The sequence below is a fragment of the Genypterus blacodes genome, unplaced genomic scaffold (genome assembly GCF_046128005.1).
Source record: "Genypterus blacodes isolate CSIRO-AG114 ecotype Tasmania unplaced genomic scaffold, CSIRO-AGI_Gbla_v1 ptg000003l_1, whole genome shotgun sequence".
Classification (NCBI taxonomy): domain Eukaryota; kingdom Metazoa; phylum Chordata; class Actinopteri; order Ophidiiformes; family Ophidiidae; genus Genypterus; species Genypterus blacodes.
Window position 1 is genome coordinate 4,161,415 of NW_027466817.1, and position 12,582 is coordinate 4,173,996.

General features: G+C 44.6%; 1 protein-coding gene across 1 annotated transcript; it reads left to right on the forward strand.

Moving 5' to 3' along the window:
- Nucleotides 1-39: 39 nt before the first annotated feature.
- Nucleotides 40-9,838, forward strand: b3gat1a (beta-1,3-glucuronyltransferase 1 (glucuronosyltransferase P) a). The gene is made up of 4 exons (XM_076143459.1): nt 40-170; nt 3,309-3,820; nt 7,751-8,047; nt 9,752-9,838. The coding sequence occupies exons 1-4, from the start codon at nt 59-61 to the stop codon at nt 9,836-9,838; spliced, it is 1,008 nt and encodes a 335-aa protein (XP_075999574.1). The 5' UTR covers nt 40-58.
- The last annotated feature ends 2,744 nt before the right edge of the window (nt 9,839-12,582 follow it).

Sequence of the window (12,582 nt, forward strand, 5' to 3'; positions counted from 1 at the left end):
TTATCTTTTTGTCTCCTTCTTGAACAGGTAATGCCGAGCCAAAAAACCAATCCTGGAGATGCCGAAGAGAAGAGATATTCTTGCTGTCGTGTTGATTGTGTTACCTTGGACTCTGCTCATCACTGTTTGGCACCAAAGCGCGATCGCTCCATTCCTCGCCATCCACAAGGGTACGCAGTGCACTCCATCCTTCCTGTTATCCAACATGAAGAGGGCTCTCTAAAAAAAAACACTACACACACTGTTCATTTACAGCCACTTACTTACCATGACCATCAGCTTCATCACATCGCAATAACACTTAATCCAGTCATCTGATGCCTCATCGGTACGGATTGTTGATGTTCAGGACATCACAGTTCATTAGTTGTCAACTTTTATCAAAATCATGTGTTTTAACTGCATATGAATCTTTTACAGCATTCACATTTAATGCTTTCACAGAGTGAAGTTAAAGCACAAATACTATAGCTGGATGTCTGTCACTCACTTTTATATCTTGATGTTGTAGTTTGTGATCCGAGTAGTTTCTCCAGTTCTGAGTCAAGTGGTCCTTCTAAAGAACAAAGATGACAGATTGTTCCAAAAGGAGTTGTAGAAGCCGTCAACATCAAACAGCAGAAACCTTGAGCCTGACTTATCACCTTTTCACAACACTGTGATACATCTCTGGCCCGTCTTCAGTTGTGGAACAGTCTGCACCTCTGGTCATGTTACATGACTCGGCCTGAGGTGACTCGGAGGATCAGTTCTGGCTCAAGGCTGTGTTGTGCGTCTAGGACTGCACATAAAGCAAAGGTTGTTGGCGCAGGTCACATTCAGTAAACAACGATGGATGGAAACCATAGAGATCTGGAATTGGAAATCGTGTTTAGTAGTGTGAACCTAAACAAAGCATTGCTATTGTAAAACAGCTGTGAAAAGAAACAAGACCAGGAACAATATAGAGCCGGACTTCTTTACCTACAGTGTGTTGTTCATGACAATGCTAATGCAACACATTGCATTGCAAAACTCTCATTTGCAGATCATTTTGTGGACAAAATGCATGCAGCTTAGGTTTCATCATGAAAAGACATTCCGCAGCACAGAACTAATTTGGAAATTCTCTGTGTTGCACCTACCGCCCCATAGGAATAAGTGCAGACATTGTGTAAGACCAACTCAGAAGCTCTACAAATATTGCCTGCTGCATATTTTTGGGTCAAAAGGTTCTATGAGAACTTTTACTATATATACTTTATACAATACCAATAAAATGCTTCTGCAGATTATTTGCTCTTTATGTTCATGATCTTTAAAAGCGGTGCAACTTCGGTAACGCTTCTCTTGGTTAAAGAGCATCATTGTTCAGGTTGAACTCTGACCTGACATGTTTTTGTCTCCACTTCACAGCTGCTGTTTCTGAAGTGTTTTTTGCCACACAGGGATTTTCTTCCCCTTATTTTCCTCAACACTCGCTCTCGACACGCTTAATTGCACAACGACTTGTTGAGATTTATGAGGGCGGCGTGTATCCACACCCTCCACCACCTTTGTTTACACATCACACTGTTTATTGCATTGGTCTGCAAAGACTTTTAACGCGTTCTCTAACTAAAGTATAAATCCAGCTTTAATGGCCGACAGACTCAGAACTGAGGAGACTACTTGGAACAACTTTGTCTGCCTTGAACGACAACTAGATACCACAAACACACCGATTCAAGTTAATGGCGATATATTCCAAAATTATCTAAATACGCTACGTCATTAATACACACCCAGAGAACACAAAGCATTGTGAAAAGTCCCATATTGTGAAGCACATTTTCAGACATAACCCAGATGGGCATAAGAGCAAATCAATCCAGCGTCTGCACACTTCCCATAATGCCGCGGAGGTGGAATGTACAGGTCCACAAACCCAATGACGCACAACAAGGTTTGATCCAAGCTCAGTTACCCTGCCTGAGCTAGTGCGATGATGATGATAATGATTTTCCTCTCACGTTTTCTGACATACATTTACATCTTATTTGACACAACAGAGACACCGAGTGTAAACAATCCAATCTTTACTTGTGCTATCTGACCCGGCTCTGCCACAGGCTTTGTTTGCTCTTAAAAGAGGAGCTGGAGGTTTTTTTTGGCATGCCGCTCGCTGGCAGGCCGCGCCGAACATCTGGCCATCAGCAGATTGTGTTAATCTTTGAGCTGCAGAAAAATCCTCTTTATGTTATGAGGTGCGAATGGCGCTCAGGCAGAACAGTGACAAAGATTGCTATTACCAGTGGCACAATGAGGAAGAATGAACAACCTTAATGATTGGATAATTATATCGCGTGCACCATATCATAGCCTTTACCACTGAAGCGTGTTCGCTGTGTCACAGCTGACGGCTTCACTGCTGTTTACCTGTGAGTCTTACATCAGCATTGGATGCTTTGGTTGGTTTAATCTTGTTCGTGCCTCCAAAATACCTTCCACCTTCTGACAGCACAGGGAAAGAATAAAGACGCTGCTACACAACATTCATTAAACAGTAGGTGAGCAGATTTTGGCATCTTTGACAAGTAATCTGCTTAGACTTTCAAATGCCCCACATGACTGCTAGTTCACCTAATTTCCATTGCTGAATAAAGAACTTTGTCAGATGTGAGTAAAAGTACAGATATCGCCATGGAAAATGACTTTGTTAAAAGTAGCATTTTCCAACATTAGCATTAAGTCTTTCACTCAAATATCATAATTATTATTTGTGAAAGACAACACTTATTCTTTCACCACTGGCCATAATAGTAGTAGAGTAAAGGGCAAATTCTCCCAAAACCAACTATTATGACGTCATTACTTTACCTCAAGTGAATCTATGTTTCCTTTAGTACTGATCCTACTGAGTGTCACACAGTAACAACAAACACTGTCCGGTATCTCTAAAGTGGCGCTGAACAAAAGTGGCAGTCCACACACAGAGAGGTTGTGTGTACTTCTCTCCGGCCTCACACTTTTCTGTCTTCATAAAGCAAATCCCAGAGGCATTTTGGGGGAAGAATATCAAAAAGGCACCTTTCACTCCCTCCACACCCCCCCACGCCCTGAGCTGTCTTTTTCTGTCCATCAGCTGTGTTATCCTCTCACGGTGCCTGCTTTCACTTTTTGCAGCCTGTTACCACCTAGTAAAATCTAAGATCTTTATCATTCCAGAGAAGCTTGCAGTCCACCACCATCGGCTCTCAGGTAGGTTTAAGTCACCTGAGGCAAATATACAAAGGGCAGCCCAAGGTTGCACTAATGCCTTACATGTGTTCTTATCCCCTAATCTGCAGATGATGGCGTGGAGGGCAAGAGGGAGGCCGGCGGCCAGGCGCAGGACTCCAAGGAATATTGTGCCTCAGATAAGGACATTGTAGAGGTGGTGAGGACAGAGTATGTGTACACGCGGCCACCGCCCTGGTCCGACGTGCTGCCCACCATTCACATCATCACCCCCACGTACAGTCGACCGGTGCAGAAGGCGGAGCTGACGCGGCTGACCAACACATTCCTCCACGTTCCCAACCTGCACTGGATCCTGGTGGAGGACTCGCAGAGGAGAACCCCTCTGGTCACGCGGCTCCTCCGGGAAACGGGTCTGAACTACACCCACCTCAACATAGAGACGCCCAGGAACTATAAGCTGCGGGGCGACCAGCGGGATCCCAGATTCCCGAGGGGAACCATGCAGAGGAACCTGGCCCTGCGGTGGCTGAGGGAGACCGTCAACGCCAACAGCAGCCAAGCGGGAATTGTCTACTTTGCTGACGATGACAACGTGTACAGCCTGGAGCTGTTTGAGGAGGTTGGTGGTGATAAACTGAGGCAGTAAAGGTTATTTTATGCATTATTCCACCATGTTGTTAATGAACACGGCAGGGAGAATGTATTGTCCGTGGGGGATAAATCTAGAACTAAAGGGCGACATACAGGCCAGAGAAGAGGTCAAGACAGCCATGTGTTTGGCAATGACACGTGCCATCTGCAAAACTGTAGTATCATCTAATGGCAGCTGCATGAAAGTACAAAAATGTCACACCTTACAAAATGCCAAAGTTGGATTTTAGAAGACACCTGAGACTCCATCGCTAAATTATTACACCGAGCACAAACTGGCTGAGCTGCGTTGGTGCCACTGGGAATTGAAGGACCAAGAAAAAAAGTGGTTGTATATCCATTCTGGAACTGAACTGACACTACCGCGATGTTCTGCCATGTACTGAGCGAGTATGTAATATATTATATAAAGGGGAACTCAGCAATATATTCCCAATTACTTGAAGCGCTTTCCCAGCTCCTAACAAGCACAGACAGGGATTTTGAGCTACTGGAGAGGAGAAGTTTGGTAATCAGTACATTTCAGGCCATCCATCTTGACATCAGATGAATTACCTGAGCGGACACGGTCTGGGTCCTCGGAGTATTAGCCTCCAGTCTTGTTAGCAGCAGGGGGGGGGGGGGGGGCGGGGTGGGGGGGGGGGTGGGGGGGGGGGGGGTGGGGGGGGGGGGGGGGGGATGGGGGGGGGGGGGCGTCGTAGTAAATGGAGCGCCGGGTATTGACGAGGCCTGTCATTACCCTTCCCCGGGAATCAGCCAGAGTGCTCCGTCTCCCTCAGAAGCCCTCCATCACCTCCAACAGGCCTATTTATGGGTTAAGAGTAACTGCCGGAAAGGGCCGGGGGGGGTGAGGGGGGTTGACGGAGGCGGAGAAAGAGGGAGAGAACGATAGAAAACGAGGGTTGAGTGTAAAGTTGAGTGTGTTTGCGCCACAGTAAATGGGTTCAATGGGTGTCACCTGCTTGAAAGTGTGTCCACGTCAAGCGGTGCGCTGCACTGTGTCATGTATAGATGAGATCCCTCATGATGTGTGTATCAATCTAGAGGCCATATTTAAATATATAACAAGTTCATAATTTTCCATATTTAAACACATTAGTATCGGTGTGTTAATGTCGTTTTTATTAAAATGCAGGAATTCGAGGTCAATTACTACTTACAACTGGTATTTAGCAGCAAAGTACTCACCTATTGCAGATAAATTCAAACATCAAAAGTAGTAAAAAATAATCGTAACAATAATATTTTAATTGCATTGCATATTTATTTTCTAAATGCTTCATTGATAAGTCGGTTAGATATTATAAGCCGATCTCTCTAAAACAGGAAAATAATTCAAGCTGACGTCCAACATTGCAAGTAGTAACACAGCTGACACACACTGACACACACTGTATCAAGCCCATTGTACTGTACCTCTGCTGACAGAGACCACACACACTCCCGAGTCCCGACTGATCACTTCACACGGCGCTGAGGAGAAAAATTCCTGCAAACTTCCGTCTCTGCTGCCTGTTGGTACCTAGAGCACAGACACAATGTCACACGTTCCGGCAATTACTTTTAAGTAGCAACAACACACACGTACATGCACGCGCGCGCACACACACACACACACACGCGCACACACACACACACCCACCCACCCATACAGGAAACACTGTGCTGTCGTGATTTTTGTGCTTACTGTGCCGTAACTCCCACAACTTCAAAATGACTTCATGAAAAATGCATTTCCCCCAGTTAAAGTACATTCCTGTAAAGAACTACATGAATTATTAAGGCTTCATAAGAAATGTTTATGTCGCCTTGACAAGACGCGAGCATTTCTTCGCGGATGCCGGATGATTTGACAGCAAACCACAAATGATGGATGCGACATTATTTTTGAACTGTGCGGTGGTGATTTCACCTCCGTAGGTGGGGAGTCTGAGACGCGAACACCAGCGATGTGGCGTAGAAACACAAATACAGGGAAGGAGGACACATTTACGATGCGTATGATATGATGATGGCAATAACAGGATAATCAAAATCCCAGCCAACTTGCACTCTGACGCCACATTTGAAATTTAGATCGACAGGAAACTAACATTTGCAATGCAAATCACTGTATCAATCAGTTGTTGTTTTGCATAGTATAGGCTGTAATATGTTTTTGATTGCTTCTATGGCATTTGATTCAGGATCCTAAGAACTAAGGAACTTTTTTTGTTGTTTTAGAAAGACTATAATCCACCAATGATCAGGTATTACAATTAACTTTGGTTTAATTTCCACTGCAGCTTTGCACTGGTTAACGTACCTGAATTCCTGCTTTCCATCATGTGGTAGAATTTGGCAGTTCCTTGTCTTTGTTTCGCCTTTCCTCATGAACACAGGCACTTTGTCTCTGTATTCACCCTGAGTGGAGCAGGAAACGTCTTAAATGCGCATAAGCATGCAGGCAGAGAACTCCGAACAAAACCCGTCGTGTTTTGGCAGAATGTTGTTGCCTTTTCATGTGCTGGGCTGCCTGTTGAAAAGGGATTTGTGCTGTTTTACACCGGCCGATATTCCCACCAGTGGCGACGGGAAGAACACAAACACTTTGATTGAAGTCGATATTCCTGAGCGGAGACGTGCAGGTGGACGCTCTGTGTGGTGAGACAGGTGTGCGTAAGCGGTTTTCGCTTGTGGCCTGGCAAGAACAGCCTCGCTAACAGGCGAAGTGACCTTGAGGCAGATGGTGCAATTTGAACCAAGCAGTGTGCGGGGGATAAGCTCTGCAAACTGTATGAGAGCAAAACGCAGCTCAGATTCAAACACATACTCACACACATGCATCAATTTTCTTCAGGTGGGCGACGTCTCTGCCTGCGATCATTACAGGAGACGAGAAAAGACTGGACTTCGGCGATGAAGAGCGGCTATGGAGTTGGACCGATCGTCCCTTTGTGTACAAAATTATAACCGGCGCCGACGCATTCGCACGAGCGCCGTTCGAGCCAGAGCTCATTAAGATAAGAATATCCTGCCAAATCTAATCTGTTTGGCCGGCACACGCAGTTCCCCTAAAAAAAACATCCTTCTATTCCCATTGGCCGTCCCTTCCTTCGCCCCCGCCATGCTGTTCTAACTGCCAGTCTGATCCCCCGTGTTGACCGCACAGCCGTCCATCAGGTCAGACAACAATCTATCCCGGCAACCTGGAGAACAATTTCCACTAAGAGATCTTCTGTCTTCCTGCACACAGACAAGCACAGGAGCACATCCCAGGCTCTGTCACAGTCACATGTGCTTCGATGTTCAAACAGAATTGTGTTTGATTAAATGCCTCTGCTGTGTCTCTCAACCTTCTCCCCTCATTATAAAACTTCCTTTTTCTTTATTACCGCCGCAGCTTTTGTGAAAATGGGGGAAGAAAGAGCTGCATAGAGCCAGACAAAGGGAAAGGGGAGGCCGGATCGTTTGATGCTGCGAGATTAAAGGACAAAAGAGGCTGAGGTGGATGGCGGATGGCGGAGTTCTGCCTTTCAAGAATCCCCTCAGCCAACCAGAGGCTTGATCCACTTACCATAATGGCTCAGCTCTTTGAAACTCTCTTGGCACCGTCCGTATTTACTCTCTCTTAAAGATGGTTGTGTCTCATTATCTTATTGTAGAGCGCCTCTTGAACCGCGCGGGTGATTTTCCTAACAGTTTGTCGGATGCACAGGGAGGAAGCGGCTCTCGGGTCAATACTCGCCATCATTCAGGATGAGTTACAGCAGCAGCAGCAGCAGCAGCAGCAGCAGCTCTAAACAGCCTGTTCGGGCTGCTGCAACGCTGACAGCTGATTGTCAAAAACACTGTCTCACTGTCATGTACACTTTCTCAGATGACTAACTCCCTCTATTTCCGCCTCTCCTGCCTCTAGATGAGATCGACACGGAAGGTTTCCGTGTGGCCCGTGGCCTTTGTGGGCGGATTGCGGTACGAGTCGCCCAAGGTCAACGCAGCTGGAAAGGTCTACGGCTGGAAGGCGGTGTTCGACCCTCATCGACCCTTCGCTATCGACATGGCCGGCTTCGCCATCAATTTGCGGCTCATCCTCTTCAAGCCACAGGCGTATTTTAAGCTTCGCGGGGTGAAGGCAGGCTACCAGGAGAGCAGTTTGCTCCGGGAACTTGTAACACTCAACGACCTGGAGCCTAAAGCAGCCAATTGCACTAAGGTATTATACTTTTGTGGGTGTTTCTCCAATTGAGCTCTGTACAATTTCTCCTTTGAAACAGCTTGAAATGAGCAGTATGGCATGTAGTGATGTTTGGGTCATTCATTTTTCAAAATTGGATTAAAGATTCAACCTCAGCATACTGATATCAGACGTAACCTTGGAAACAACCAAATCATTTGTACGGCCTTTCCTCAGTTTTATCTGGCCCAGACACTGTAATTCAGATAAAGACAGAAGCGTTCAATTTATCCACAGTGCTGAAAGTCAGACTCACTACAGAACCAACAGAGAGAGCTCACACACTTACTCACACACTCACTGAATTGATTCCAACCCATTTACTGTAACACACCCTGATTAGGAAGTCTTAAATTGATAAATTACCCCCAAAAAAGACATAAAACAGTGATTCACTAGAGGAGAACTTAGTGATTATTATCTTATTATATAACATTTTTGTGCAATTGAACATAACTTACATAAGTTAACAGCAAATTTGTTTTTTTCTTCACCAATCAACACGTTCTGGCAGAAATGGCATGTTGGGGATGTTGCTTCTGTAATTAGTGAGTGCTGGATGTCAGCGGTTGCATCTCTTGAACTGCCCAACTCCACTTCACTCCACTGCATGTGCGTGCATACACTCTTGCATACACACACATGTTGGAGAGAGGTGAGAGGCTTGTGCATCTGCATGGTCCAGGCCTTTGGACTGGGTCACCGCTCCAAGCCGCTCGCTGGGCAAAGAGGAGTCAGCCAGAGGGGGTTTAGCTTGCCAATACCAACACTGCAAAAAAAAAAACGTACACACACAAACACAGAGAGAGAGAGAGAGAGAGAGAGAGAGAGAGAGCTTTTTCTCCTGGGTCTCTCCAACCATTCAGAAGGGTAAATGAAAAGAGAGGATTCAGGGAACAGTGGAGAGAGCCGAATTGGGCGTTGGGGGGGTTTGGGGTGTGTGTGTGGGGGGGGGGACGTCACTCTGATTACAGATGAGCGTAGACACACACAGAAGGGTGGAGGCAGAGTGTTGGGGGCAAAGAGGAAAGCTGTGCACGGGCATTTCCCTTCCTTATAATCTAGCACTTCAGACACGAGCATGACTATTAACACCCCCCCTACACACACACACACACACACACACACACACCTGAGTAAAGTGGCTGTGGGCTCCTGGCACATCTCAAACATGCTCCATGCATAATTCATGGCCGCTGCCACGGTGAGATGAAAGGAAGGAGCATTCCAACGCAGGGGAGAGGAGGGAGAATGAGCTCGACACTTTTCATGTTTTTCTCCCCGTTCCCCTTCGCCGGGCCTTATTTCTCGATGTTTATCTGGTCTCTGGGGCGAAATCATCCCAGTCCAAAGACTCCAGCGCACCCTGTGTGTTACAAAGCCCACAAGAACTCTAAGCGTTACTGCAAAGACAAACAATGGTAAAACTCATTTTGAGCCCACGCTCGGTCGAAAAGTAGCCATGACTCTACAGAGGACACACACACACACACACACACTCTCTTCATCTCTAATGCAGGGTCCGTGTTCAGGCAGCTCTTTGAATGAAGATGCACAGAGCCTGTGGAAGTGCGTGTTTTCAAGAACATGAGGTAGAGTGACTGAGTGGATGCATTAAGGGAGCCAACACGCTTCTAATAAACATGTTTCTGTGTGTGTTTCCATTATTTTTCTTTTCACCAGATACTTGTTTGGCACACGAGAACAGAGAAGGCCATCCTTGTAAATGAGGGGAAGAAAGGATTCACAGACCCCAACATGGAGATTTGACCCATTTACTCCGGTACCACGGTAAATAATAATATGGATTTATAGATCACAAATTCTTTCTACGTAAACTTTAAAAAGAAATCATAATCCATATTATCTCAAGGTTTAACCCTCATTCAGAAACATGACCTGAGCTGATACAAAGAGCAGCTGTTCCTATTCTTTCCTAATATTTTGTACATTTTCTTTGTAATTTGCTTTGTGTTGAGTTGCAGTTATGGCAGCTGAATTTTACCAGTAAAACTGTTTTAATTATCCTCATTTTAAGCCTATCTTAATCCTTTCTATTCCAGGTGGCAAGTTGGCCTTGGACCCAAAGGAGGGCGAAAGAAAGAAACGTCGGAGTCTCTTGATAAGTGGAAAAAGAGTCTTAATCACCTGAAAAAAGGAAGCAGAGGGGGATTAAATCCTCTCGCCTGAAACTTAGAATTTCTAAAACACGGATCGAAACATAACAAATGTATCATATTAAAGCACAGAGCAGTCAAAGTGGCAGTATTTGTCAGTTCTGTGCACAGACGGCCCACTGAAAAACAACTCAGCAAAGGAGACAGCACAACGAAAAGGAGCGGAGATGGAGAGAAAGAGAGATGAAAGGCAGGAAATAATAATAATGGAGTCTGGATCTGCACACGGCGGAGCTGAGAGGACACAGAATCCAGCCCCACGTTTCAATTTTCAGCACTGACAATGGGAAGCGAAGGACACAGGCCTGCATCACCAGCTGGGCCACAAGGACGCCTGGAGGGGATTCAAACTCTCTCCGCAAACCACGATGGGAAGCAAAGTCCTTTTGTACAACGACGAAAAAAACGTTTCGACGCTTTAATTTAATTTAAACGTTTTAGGTGTTTTCCAGGCATTTTGACTTGCTAGTTCGGTACTACTGACCTTTAACCTGCGGTTTTTCTTGGGTTACATCATCGTTATACCATTTTATTACATAAGTGTCATTACGCCTCATGCATTGAAGTCACCCCGGACACTTTGAAGGGAGCTGGAACGATGTACAAATTCCTAACTTTCTACTTAGCACTTAAAGAAATAACACACACACACACAAATTCAGACACACCTGTGTAAATAAATGAACAGGAGAACAATCAGAGGAGAAATCGTTGTAATTGCTGTATTTATATGTTGGGTTTTTTTTTAAGTCTTTCCTTCTTGCTCCCTCCCTCCGCCCTCATAATGACACGTGACATGGCACAGGTTCACTCAGTCTAACACATGGGAAGAATAATAGCACACTCACTAGTTTAATGTGGTAAACAATGGTATGATTCCGCCGCACGCCTTCATATGAGGTGACACTTTTTTTACATGGCAGTCGTGCAACTTTGTGTCGTTTTAGAGAACTAATTAATTGACCCCTTCATCTATGCACGCTCGTTTATGTACATGAGCCACTGACAGGGTGCATATCTGGAAGATCATAACACGGTTGAATTCACGTTATATGATATGATAAAGCCCCCAGAAATTGTAGTTCCAGACTTTTCAATATCACATCCACATATATAAATATAATATTCATGAAGCTTTCCTCAATATGCTTCACTAGGCGCAACATGAGAAGGACAGAAATTCCCCAGAAACGTACATTTCAACACACTGCTGAATCTGCCGTGCCCTTTATTAGAACTCATCTCTGAACGGCAGGTGTAAGTTATGAATAATGTATTAATTTATGCATGGATGAAAATATTTTATTCATTTAAAAACCTATGGCTTCCATTTAATGGACACCTGAGAGAGATTAAGCTAACGAAAAGCACAACAAAAATAAATAGTCTATATTATTTTCGCTAGCAGTTTGGTAAATATTGTATGTCAGTACAGCAGTATTGTGGAGTGTTTCTTCTTCTGTTGTTATCGATCTTTTCTACATGGACGGTTTGAGGAATCGGGATTGTGACGTCATCATGTTGGAAATCCTCGATCAGTAGCAGCGCCGCCATATGGCCGCACAGTGTAACGACTTTATTCTAGTTATTCTATTCGTCTTAATATAACCTCGCCTCTACTTGATACATCATTGGTCTAATGCAATACACAGTAGTGGTTCTTATCTAACATTGCCCAGCAGAGGTAGCTGGAGATAATTCAAACACTGAGCCTCTGTACTGTTGTACCAGATTATGTCTGTGTACCCCCAAAACACAAATACACACACACACAACCCACAGCTGCATATTGAAACCCTAGAAAGATGTACAGCCTTTCAGGTTCAACCACCAGAGAAACCGCGCAATGAGACATTTATATATAATAGGACGCAAACAATGACTATACTGTCATCTCTCATCAAAATGGCTGTTTTCATTGACTGCATGATATAACACTGCACAGAGAGCAAGAATCTATCTCTCAATGTGTTCAATCCTGCAACTTGTCAAATGCCTCCCATTATTTATTAAAAATCGAGCTTAATATATTTATTTATGTATTTATTTCAGACGTGAACGTGCAATTAAATCACAGCAGTGTTTGATCTTCAATCGTTTTTTTTCCCTGGCTGCTCTCTAAATCAGCATGTGCACACACACACGGTACTTGGGGATTGTTATGATATACTGTAGGTCGTCAGTGTTACAGTTGCACTTCAGATCGTTTTTTCTGTTCTAATCACCTGTGCTGCTCTGTCATTAACTGCCGATAATGTCAATAAATGGCTCCACCTGAATGTTTTGACCACTGAAAATTTGAAAAAAAACAAAGACAATAATTGAATGACGAGGTGC